The 12,768-nt window shown below is 39.6% G+C and overlaps 1 protein-coding gene across 1 annotated transcript; it reads left to right on the top strand.

Annotated features, from left to right (window-relative positions):
- Window positions 1-460: 460 nt before the first annotated feature.
- On the top strand, window positions 461-1,075 carry LOC141648264 (uncharacterized). Its single transcript, XM_074456807.1, has 2 exons — window positions 461-521; window positions 576-1,075. The coding sequence occupies exons 1-2, from the start codon at window positions 461-463 to the stop codon at window positions 1,073-1,075; spliced, it is 561 nt and encodes a 186-aa protein (XP_074312908.1).
- The last annotated feature ends 11,693 nt before the right edge of the window (window positions 1,076-12,768 follow it).

Below are 12,768 nucleotides of genomic sequence, written 5' to 3'. Positions count from 1 at the left end.
GCCTAATCGACTGTTCCTTGGTTTGCTGGCCGCTTTTCCCAACGCTATCATCTTTTCCGCCGCCGGCGAACCGAACTTGCTCATCTTTAATCGCCGTGGTTTCTTATTGTTGTAGTTTTTAGGGATTTTGTTTGCTCACCTGGTCTGCTTTTTGCTATCAAGGCCGATAGGTCTTCAATCAGAATCGCGTTTTCCATCAAGTGGTGCGATTTCCTTGGAGCGCTTTTTCTTCAGTCTGCGTTCGTGCAACAGTACCAGTGACTCCTTCTTCTCTGTATTATGGTTTTAGTTGTTAATAGTTTGTGTCTAGTTCAATAAGTGTTCAACACCCCTTCGACTTTGACGGTCTGTTATCGCTGTTGGGTTTTTCTTAGCCGTTTTCTCTCCTTTGATTAGTCCGCTTAGTGTTGTTGGGTGTTGTTTTTTTAGCTTTCCATTTTGGGTTGTTAAGTGAACAGTTATGGCTGCCATCTCTATTGATGCAATCTTTCTAAAGAACTTTGCTATTGCACGTGGAAATGGTGAGTTCAAGGAGGAAGACTAGTTACTTTTTAGTTCTTTCTTACTAATGGAAGGAACCCATTTGATTAAGGTTAAATTCCTTAAGGAGAGGGGTAACGACTTCTTTAAGCAAAATCTGTTTGACTCTGCTGGCGGCTGCTATGAAATGACATGTCGACTTTTATGTTTGGTTTTGGAATCTATGGAGGACTATGACGTTGAATCTGTCTTGCAATTAGCAATCTCTTTAAATTTGAATTTAGCGGCTTGCGCTAATAAACTCCATGAGTATGAGGCGGCCATAAACTTCAGCTCTTTGGTCTTGTCGTCCTTCCCTAAAAATGCTAAAGCTCTATTTCGTAGAGCTGTAGCTTGTATGAAGACTAATATGCTCATGGAAGCGCAAACTGATCTAGAAACCGCGTCAATGCTTGAACCTAAGAATAAAGATATCCTTAGAGAACTGAATGCTGTCAAGAATCTACGGGCTATTAATCATAATGGTAAAAGAAGTATTGATGACCAGTTGCTATGTGAGGTGGCTAGGGAGAGTAAAAGACCTATCCCTGTTTGATAATACTGAGGACTTTCCAGTAAACGATTGTTATAACAGAAGTAAGAAAGAATAAATAAAGAACAATAAAAGACAAAACGCACAAATTTACGTGGTTCACTAACGATGTGTTAGCTACGTCCACAGGGCAGAAGGGAGAGAGTTTTATTGATATGTGAGGAGTTTTCAGATTACAAATTCAGACGGTATGATAAGCATGACTGTTAGGTAGAGGCTTAGAGAGTTTATATAATACTCTCTAAGACCTAATACAGAATGACCTGATAAGGCCCAAGACAGACCTAGCCCAATAACAGATACGGATACCGTTTACGCCCCCCATAGTCGTTCGAAGGGCCGACTAACGAATCAAGGCACAAACCCAACAAATCTGCACCTTAACTTGAATTCTCTCACAAACAGACAGATGTACCAGATGCATCCCCATAGATGCCAGATGTACCAGAAAAATCTTCCCTCTTCCCCCTCAGATATTGCCCACAAAGGGGCAATTACAGACTTCAGATATTTAGCAAGTCCAAACAGTGTTGGAACTTTATATGCGAAACTGGCTTGGTAAACTATCAGCTGGGTTATCAGCAGTATCCACTTTGTTCACCTTAATCATCTTCTCATTTCTCAGAAAGTGATATCTCACATCTATATGCTTAGGCCTCTCATGATGGACCTGATCTTTAGCCAAACATATTGCACTAAGACTGTCACAGAATACAATAGCTTGCTCCTGATGTAGACCCAGATCACTGACCAACCCTTTTAACCAGATACCCTCTTTAGCTGCTGCAGTCAAGGCCATATACTCTACTTCAGTAGTAGACAAAGTAACTGTAGGCTACAATGTAGCCTTCCAATTGACGACTGAACCACCAAGAGTGAAAACATAACCAATCATTGATCGTCTGCTGTCAACATCTCCTGCATAATCAGAATCTGAGTACCCTGACACAAGGCACTCTCTAACACCTCCATAAATGAGACCAACATCAGATGTACCCTTAAGGTACCGGAAAATTCTCTTCACAGCTTGCCAGTGCCCTTTACCTGGATCACCCATAAACCGGCTCACCACACTGACTGACTGCGCTAGATTAGGTCTAGTGCAGACCATAGCATACATCAAGCTACCCACTGCACTAGAGTACGGAACTCGGGACATGTACTCCCGTTCTTCAGCTGATTTGGGTGCAAAAGCAACAGACAGATGTGCATTTGATGCACTAGAAGTATTTATGGATTTAGCAGTAGACATGCCAAATCTTGATAGTACCTTCTGAATATAGCCTTTCTGAGATAAGAAAAACTTCTTCTTGCTCCTATCCCTGTAGATCTAAATTCCCAGAATGTTTCTTGCTGCACCAAAATCTTTCATCTCAAACTCAGCGTTGAGAAGACCCTTCAATTTCTGAACATCAGACTTGCTCTCTGCAGCTATTAACATATCGTCTACATATAGGATCAGATAAATGAGAGATCCATTCTTCACCTTGTTTTAATAAACACAACAATCATACGGACTCCAATTGTAGCCAATTTCCAACATGTAGCTGTCGAACCTTTTATACCACTGCCTCGGTGATTGTTTTAGTCCATATAAGGACTTCTTCAGCTTACAAACGTTGTCTTCTTTACCCGGAACCTGGAAACCGTCTGGCTGAGTCATGTATATCTCTTCTTCCAACTCTCCATGTAGGAAAGCTGTCTTCACATCTAGCTGTTCGAGTTCTAAATCCTGATGTGCAACTATTGCTAGTAACACTCTGATGGAAGTATGTCTGACCACTGGTGAAAAAATCTCATTGTAGTCTACCCCCTCTTTCTGACTGAACCCACGAGCTACCAATCGAGCTTTATACCTTATACCCTCAGCAGCAGTTTCTCCTTCTTTCTTCTTGAAGACCCATTTACAAGTAACAATCTTTCTGCCTTGAGGCTTCTTGGATAATTCCCAGGTCTGATTCTTTGAAGTGACTCCATCTCATCTCCCATGGCAGCAAGCCATTGGGCAGATTATGAACATGTAGCTGATTTTTCAAAGTGGAGGACTCATGTAAGTTAGGATCCACCTCCTCAGCAACCTGAAGTGCATAACTCACCATATCTTCAAAACCAAGTCTATTCGGAGGCTTCCTAAAATTAGGCTTGATTGACCGTTCACGAGCTAAACTCTGCTGATTCGAAACTGGTAGTGAAGAACCTGATGGTACAGATTCAGATTCGGATTGTAGTGGTTGATCTTCTTCCTGTGGTACACTCTCATCAAGAGTGTCTTGCTGCTCCACCTGTTTATCAACACTACTACTACTATCTCACAAAATAATAGACTTCACAGTAGGATTAACCATAGAATTTTCATCAAAGACAACATTTCTACTCAAAATAACCCTACCTTCAGATGGAGACCAGATGCGGTATCTCTTGACACCATCCCCATAGCCCATGAATACTCCCTTTTAGCTCGTGGCTCAAGCTTACCCGCATTAACATGATAATAAGCAGTACTTCCAAAAGCTCTTAAAATAGAATAGTCAGCAGACTTACCAGACCACATCTCAAATGGAGTTTTGAGATTCACTCATGTGAGGTCCCCGATTTATGAGATAGCATGCTGTACTAACGGCTTCTACCCAGAATCTTTTTGTTAGTCCAGCATTAGAGAGCATGCACATAGCCCTCTCCAGAAGTGTCTGGTTCATTCGCTCTACTGCACCATTTTGCTGAGGTGTATCTCGGACTGTACGATGTCTAGAAACCCCTTCATTCTTGCAGAACTCGTCGAACTCAGAACAACAAAACTCTAAGCCGTTATCAGTTCGCAGCCTCTTGACCTTCGTCCCAGTTTGATTCTCCATTAATGCCTTCCACTGCTTAAAGTGAGTGAAGGCTTCGTTTTTATGCTTCATCTAATAAATCCAAGTCTTCCTTGAATAATCATCAATAATTGACATAAAATACCTGTGATCTCCCAAAGACTCCACCTTAGAAGGACCCCAGCAATCAGAATGGATGTAATTAAATGTGCCCTTGGTCCTATGCACTGCTTTGGGAAACTTGCTGCGATGTAGCTTCCAAAATACACAATGCTCACAGAAATCCAGATTCTTGACCTTGTGACCACACAAAAGATCCTCTTTTAACAGAGTCTACATCCCCCTTTCACTCATATGACCAAGCCTCATATGCCACAACTTAGTCAAATCTTCTTTATCAACATCCGAGGATGCAACAGCAACAGAACCTGACAGAGTAGATCCCTGAAGATAATATAGAGTACAATGCTTGATACCTCTCATAACCACATTCGAACCTTTGCAGACGTTCAGAACTCCACCTACACCTTGAAAACTGAAAGCCTTACTGTCTAACGTACTTAAGGAGATAAAATTATTTGTCATCAATGGAACATGTCTAACTTCGTTCAATGTGCAGAATTTACCGTCATGTGTCCTAATCCTGACTGAGCCGATTCCAACTATCCTGCAAACAACACTGTTGGCCATAGAAATATTGCCTCCATCTACCTGTTCATAAGTTGTAAACCACTCTCTACGCGGACATATATGGTAAGATGCTCCAGAATCTAGAATCCACACATCAGTGTGATACGTGACCCTATCAGTAACTAGAGCATAATCATCTTCCTCGGAATCTGCATTTGCTACACCAATAGTAGCAGTACCAGACTTGTTCTGTTTATCTTTCTTGGGGCAATCGAATTTCCAATTCCCCTTTCCTTTACAGTAGTTACAAACATCAGTAGGTTTAGGACCCTTAGAAACAGATATACCAGAAGAATTAGAAGAACCAAAATAAGAAGGCTTCTTATACTTTTTCTTCCCCGAATTTCCCTGTCCATAACCCCCGCTGGCTACTAACCCTGCAGCCTGATTGTCTGTACCTGTACCAGCCGCCTTATGGCGCAGTTCTCTAGTATGAACAGACGACCTAACATCTTCTAGAGACACAGTATATTTACCCACAATAAAAGACTGTACGAAATTCTCATACGACAATGGTAAAGATACTAACAGAATTAATGCGGCATCCTCATCTTCTACCTTAACATCAATATTACGCAGTTCTAGTAAAATGTGTTTAACTGATCTAAATGATCTCGAAGAGGCGTGCCTTCCTCCATTCTCAGATTGAACAGACGTTGCTTCACAAGCAACTTATTGGTCAAAGACTTCGTCATATAAAGACTTTCGAGCTTTGCCCACAGACCTGCGGCGGTATCTTCCTCCGCAACTTCAGTGATGATATCATCAGCAAGACACAACATAATTGTTGAATGTGCCTTCTCCTCCAGACTGGCCATCTCAGCGGTGACGGCAACGACGGCTGCGCCTTCTTGCTTCTTTTGAAGTGGCGCCCACAACCATTGTTGCTTCAACAAAGCCAGCATCTTGATATGCCACAGACTAAAACTATTTCGCCAGGTTAAGCGATCGATCTTTATGTTCATCGCCGACATCTTTCTTGCTGGTCAGGAACCCGAAGGCTCTGATACGAGTTTGTTATAACAAAAGCAAGAAAGAATAAATAAAGAACAATAAAAGACAAAACGCATAGATTTACGTGGTTCACTAATGGTGTGTTAGCTACGTTCACAGGGCATAAGGGAGAGAGTTTTATTGATATGTGAGGAGTTTTCAAATTACAGATTCAGACGGTATGATAAGCATGACGGCTAGGTAGAGGCTTAGCGAGTTTATATAATACTCTCTAAGACCAAATACAGAATGACCTAATAAGGTCCAAGACAGACCTAGCCCAATAACAGATACGGATACCGTTTATCCCCTCTTAGTCGTTCGAAGCGGCGACTAACAGAATCAAAGCACAAACCTAACAACGATAATGGTGGGTCTTCTTGTGGCTCTTGCGCTACTCCACTTTCTGACTCCATTGTCAAGGATACTTACATTTCTGATGATGGCCTTACTATAAATTTCGAAGAGAACTCTTCTCCGAATATCGATTTAGAACACAATCAGAAAGACTCTCAAATGGGTTATAATGGGCATATTCCTAACAACTTGGTTCTTGAGTTCTCAAGAAAGGGTGGAGGAAATTCACAACTAAGGATCTCTAGACAAGCTTATCGAAAAATTCGGATACTTAACATCGAGGTCACCAAGGAGGGAGGAATTACAAGAGATCAGTATAAGAGAAAGAAGAGGAGGAGACGTCCCTTAAGTCGGTGGTAGTGAATGATGACACGTCTTCTTCTTCAAGTGTCATCAATGGGATTTATGGTATTGTAGATACCCAGTATCTGCTGAGACTCCAACAAACACCCGATGATTATCGGACTACAACATGTTTTGGGATCGCAGCGTTTGATCGACAGTTTGTGTACAACTTTACGTCGGAAAACTTAAAACGATTTTAAAAACAAAACATTTCAAAACATTTTAAAAATACCTGGAGTGTTTAATGCACGGCGACGGGGTCGCGATGACACTAACTAGAGTCAAAACCGACACCGGACCAAAAACCGACTCAAAAATTCAAATCCCGACTCCAACAACGAGTCAAACCGAGTCAAACACAAAAACCAAAATATCTCAAACCTTCTATGCTAAGTTTTCCCGGATTCATGTTGGTCAAGTACCAAACATGTGACTACAAAACCTAGGATAGAACAAATCATCATTGCGTTTGTTGTGAAAGCGACAACATAGCTCGAAGACCCGCGTCGTGGCTCGCGCCTCTTTGAGCAGCCCAGGTGGCCACGTCGCTCAAAACTCACACAACCACTCATTCTCCTATAAATACCCCTCAAATGCCACCCATTTGAGACTTACGCGAGTGTCCGCCCCCTCTTTTGTCCCTTAAAATTCTCGACTCGACTTCTTAAGTCACAATCCGACGCGTATTTACGACCTACCGATCGTAAACACGAGCCTTACACATTGTTTGGTACCGTCATCGTGCATTAAACCACTTGACCGACCACTTTGACCACTACACCATCACTAAACTTTTAAAACACTCTTTACTTACCAAAACGGTTTTAAACCGAGTTTTTTCCGATCAAACGAGTTGTTACACTTACGTCGGTCACTCGCCATAACCAAACATGTAAGTATGAGGGTGTAAAAATCCTCTTTTATTATGTTTTCATTTGTTTCATGACTCTAACATGCTAAAACATGCATAACATGAACCAAAACATGGAATAAACGAGCCAAAACCGATTTTTGGTCTGAGACAGAAGCCCCTTAGGTCGCCAAATGGTTGGCGCCTAAATGGGGTACTCAGACCAGAGATCAACCGTGTTTGTTCTCGTCATTTCCCTTAATCGATTTTTCATATTTGTAATCGGTTTTTACCATTTCAAGTATTTTCGAAACCTTTTTGTTTCATTTCACATGTTTTAACCATAAAACATTTTTCACCCTTGGTTCTTTATACCATGACGGTTAAATCCGTGTTTCGGTGATAATATTTGGTTAATGACATTTAAAAAGGTATTTTAAAGCCTTTTATTTCATTTCTTCATATTTTCAAACAAACATATTAGTCACCAACACGAAATCATCCTTGGTTCTACATACCATGCCGGATTTTAAAAAGATGCGATGATGAGTATCGACTAATTACATTCAAAATGGACTTAAAACAATTAGTCCATAATCATTTTCAAAACTATTCATGTCAAGTTTGTCAAATCGAACCCGACACCGAATATTATCAAATAATGATGATTATTCGAGTCTAGTTCTTCAAATCAACAAAGGCGGTCTAAACGACCCTTTCAAAATCAAACCGGGTTCAAAAACCCATTTTTAACACGTTTTATAACATTTTCTAAACAGTCAGAACACGGCATACAACCGTTGGCTAACCCACGCCTCAAGTAGGCCTTTTCTTTCTCATTTTCAAAACCAGAGGGAGGCCCCTTACACCGCCGGCTGGCTCGCGCCTCTTATAGCCGTCTGGTTGATCTGGATGAGGTCGTCACTCATCCAATCAAACACATTTATAATACTCAACAAACAACTAGTTAGCGGTAAGTCGAGGTCGATCCATGGGACGATGTGCTTTGGGTTCTAAGTCTATCTATCTCAATTTATGCTAGTGTAATAATTGATGGGGTTTGTAGTTGTGTTCTAGACTAATGCAAGCAATAAAGTAAAACAAGCAATAAAAGGAAAGATGTAAACAAATGATTAAAAGTGCTAGGATGTCATGGGGTCATAGGGGACTCATGGGAATTGATCATACAAACATGTTCTCAAATTATAAGCAAGCAATTATTGTTGTGATGGATTGAGTTGGGTTATATCTTACAATCTTAGGAAAGTTTGGGTCCCGGAGCCGAATCGATTAGATTGTACAACACCTACAAGTCGACTTAATCTTCCCTACTCAACAACATGCATGGTCTAATGAGACTCGAGTTGGTTTATGTCTTACAAGTCTCATTGAAAAGATAGGTGATGGGTAAAAAATGCAAGGATTCATAGGCTCACATTTCATCAAACATAACATGTGCATGAGTTGAGATCAAAACAAGCAAACAAATAAACCATGAAAGCATATTAATTTAAGCATGAATCATTCCCCATGTTGGTTTCCCCTAATTACCCATTAATCCTAGCTAAGTAACTACTCACTCATGATCAAGTTTAACATGTTAATAAGGTTGTCAATCATACTAACGAAGCCAAACATGATGAACAAGTAAGAAAGATTAACAATAATTAAAACAAGGATTAAGAGAATTATACCTATGGAGATTCCAAAATAATAATGCAAAGAATAATAGAAGAAACTTGATGATTGATGGAAGGTTGTCAATCTCCCAATAATAACCCAATAATCTTCAATTACCCAATAATAAACTTGAATAATAAACTTGAACAATAATTAAAGAGAGATTAATGTGTAATTTGTGGAAAGATTAAAGAGTAATCTATTCTAATCTACTCCTAATCTAATCTAAAGAAGGATTTTCTACTCTAAAAACTTGTGTAAAAGGATTATTACAAATGGGGTATTTATAGTGGAAATTAGGTGGATGTATTAGGTTTAACTAAGGGCTAAACTAGTAATTACACTTTTGAGATTTGAGAAGGGAGAAGCCGGTATTTTTCGAAGGAAGGGCGTCTTTCACGGAGCTTGAAGAACACGGAAATTGCTGTAAAGGAATCCGGGCGGATTGGTGTCGGGACGGGCGGATTGTAGCAGGGGAAGACGAGCGGATTTGGAGCAAGACGCTCGGATTGTAGCAAGGGAATCCGAGCGGATTTAGAGCAAGACGAGCGTATTCCTTAGAAGACGAGCGGATTGGTCTCGGGACGAGCGGATTGGCGAACAGCTTCTTTGTTTGACCTCGGATTGTAAAACGGGCGTCATTTTCTCATCCGGACCCCTATTGGAGTGATTCAAAAGCCTAGATAACTTGTTTTTTTGACGGCGTTCCATCTAGCATACTTTCAGAGCCAAAGGAGCAGCTCTTGGTTTGCGTTCCGAGCAATTTCTTCATGAATGGCTTCCTTGCTTTTCCTCCTTGCTTTAAACCTTATGACCCTTCTATATACTCTTTATTCCTACATCATTGGTCATCATTCTTGCCTCCTCTTCATACTAGTCCATCTAATATCATCAATAAGCTTCCAAATATGCACGAAAGACAGGAATTCCCGCCTTATTATCTCCTTTTCTACAAAACATATGAAATGCGATAGAAAAGCAAATTGGAAGGTTTTGACAGATAAAATGGCCAAAGAATGTTATAATAGTATGCAAAATAGGCTCAATTAGGGGACTAAATGTGCGCAAATAATGGTCGCATCAAATATCCCCAAACCGAACCTTTACTCGTCCCGAGTAAAGAGGTGACTAAAACTAGACCTTTATTTAAACTAGCCTACTAATATAGCCGATATGAGACAATTAGCGGGTCTCACTCGGCCCCTTCAACTCACAACAAGACAACCATGAGGTAGGATGCCTTCTTGCAAGGAAAGGTGGGTCTTGCCAAAATGGCGACACATCCAAACATTAAGCACACAAAACAAGTAATGGATGCATCTACAAAAGAATAGCCACTTTCCTCATCTAAGTGACGAAAATTATCTACAAGGGAAGCAATTCAAGGGTACACATTCCTTCATAGATGCAATTTCTTCAAACTACTAAGCCTAGAAGGATACCAATAAATCACCTCCAAATCGTGTCAAGCTAGGGTACCTTTGTCCTCAATCGTTAAATGCTTTTGTCAAGAGTAGACTCCCTATGGTGTTAGAAACACTGGAGGATCGCGGAATTCCCCCTCTTGCCTAGACAAGAAGAAGGGTCGTCCCCTCTCTACCATGCACAAAAATGGATATGATGGATAAAGGGATCAATAGATATTTGAGTTTCACTTTGAGAGTTTGCTTTGTTGTTGTTTTTCCCCCCAATTTCTTGTGGCATATAACATTTGAGAACACTTTCTTGCCATTTCTTTTTGATTTTTGGCATTTCAACACTTGACAACTTTCAACTTTTCTTTGCATTTCTTTTGAACATTTTCAAAGTCACCCCATATGTAGTGAGGGTGCCTTATATTTGAAGCTTTAGGAGTTCTATTTTTGCTCCTCTTGTCATTTGATGCATTTTTTGCAAACTTTCTTTCACTTTTCATTTCATTGAACTCAAATTGGTTTCTTTTTGTGCCCATTCCCTTTGATGACAAAAATGTGGTAGAACATGGATGATGGATGGATGGATGCATGGTTTCAAGGGTCACCTTGGAATAAACGGTAGCCAAGGAGTTATCACACCACAAGGTACTCTTGACTAGGCCTTAAACCATGGGTCAAAGGATACTAGCATGACACATCCTAGGGTGTTTTACAAGTATTCTAACAAGCAAAGTCTTAAGAACAAAAAGCATCTACTAGGGCCTATATACACATGTCAAGCTTCCCAAGTAAATGGTTTCACAAAATTTTTCTAACCATGCAAACTACATGCCATGATGCAACTAACATTTATACATCCTAATGTATGTGCTTCTACCTACTAGTATGCCAAATAAATTAAATGCAAGTCCTAGGTTCACATTGTTATACCGCATCAATCAAAATAAAGCCACATAGTCATTAACATAAAGAGGAAAAAGGAGATTGGAAAGATCATACCATGCGGTCTTCAATATCCTCATGTCTCGGATGTGGCGTAGTCAATCAATGTGAAAAAGGATAAACAAACAAGCAAACAAGTATATACAACAATATATACACGACTACACTACAAAGGAAATGAACTTGTTTTTGGGTTTTTCAATTTTTCAAATTTTTATGGTTTTTGTTTTTATGAAATTAAAAGAACATATTTTTGGGATTTTTCGAAATTTTTCAATTTTTATGCATTTTTGGAATATAAATTCTCATCCCCCACTTTATTTTGGACATTGTCCTCAATGTACATGTAGGAGTAGGAATAAAAAGGAAATAAATGTTTTTGAATTTTTTTGATTTTTTGAAATGAAGTACAAATGCAATGATATGATATGAATGAATGCATGCTCTAACTAAATGCAATTCTATATGGAATATATAACAAATGAATACAATCTACATTAGATGATGCATGATTTTTAGTGAACTATGGTCACCTATGATCAAACCTCCCCAAACCGATTTAAACACTATTTCTAATGTAGAAATGAATAGGTTTGGCCATTAGTGACTATGCATGAATTCTAGTCTATATGCAACTATCTACATGAATCATATGAAATATATTACAATGCAAACTAATGTAAATGAACTAACTAATGCAAATGCAATATGAAATATAATACAAATGCAAGCTAAATGTATATGTATATAACTAAATGCAAGTGTAAATGTAATGCAAAGTGAAAGGAAAGGATATCTTATAAATGGTGGTTTGAGGGAGGACTCCACCAAACTCATTCCGTCTTGCCATGATTATTGATGTTGTCCATGTTGCTTAATGCTCTCAACAACCGGTCAAAGGCTTTTGAATGGGCTTCATATAAGCACAAATATGAGATTGGCGATGTCAAAACGTAGTTTAGCCATCTTGGCTTGGAATAGAACTTGCCGAACACTCTCCCATTTGTTTTGCCCTTGGCACTTGGCTTCTTACAATGCTTCAAACTAGCAAGCACATGATTCTTGTCAATACAATGTATGAAGTATTGCCCATATTCATCCGGAGGCTTCCACTCTTTACCATCTCTTTCAAATTCTATGATGATAGAGCATTGATTCATCAATCCTTCAATAGTAGAAGGAGATTTCTCATTTCTTTGATGAGGGGATAGTTGAAGGATAAGATGTGGAGGAGTCAACTTCTCACTATTGAGGTCATTCATGCTTTCATTTTCTTCACTTTCTTCTTGACCCTCCTTAGAACTTGAACCATTTCCAAAGAAAAGAGCTTCAATTTCTTCCAAACTATGATCAAAGATGCCAACATCATAGTTTTCCTCTTGGCCTCTCAATTCTCCAAAGATAGCAAGTTCAAATTCATCAACCTCTTCTTTCCAAGTTTTACCTTCACTCCCATAAGTGCCAAGGGAGCACACTTCCTCTACATGGGTCATAGAGGGAAATTGTGGTGGGAGGTCTTCCTCATCATCATCATCATAGGTATCCCAAATTGGAGAAGCAAGGCTAGTGTGTGAGCTAGATTCATTAGACAATTTAGACAAAGTGCTTGTTTCA

The sequence above is a fragment of the Silene latifolia genome, chromosome 1 (genome assembly GCF_048544455.1).
Source record: "Silene latifolia isolate original U9 population chromosome 1, ASM4854445v1, whole genome shotgun sequence".
NCBI classification, from domain to species: domain Eukaryota; kingdom Viridiplantae; phylum Streptophyta; class Magnoliopsida; order Caryophyllales; family Caryophyllaceae; genus Silene; species Silene latifolia.
This window is presented reverse-complemented; position numbering and strand designations above follow the sequence as displayed.

Excerpts from the sequence above, each read along its gene's own strand:
- LOC141648264 (XM_074456807.1), top strand. The coding sequence starts at position 461 with ATGGCTGCCATCTCTATTGATGCAATCTTTCTAAAGAACTTTGCTATT. Across the intron at positions 522-575 it reads TGCTATTGCACGTGGAAATG|GAACCCATTTGATTAAGGTT; the intron begins GTGAGTTCAAGG and ends TACTAATGGAAG.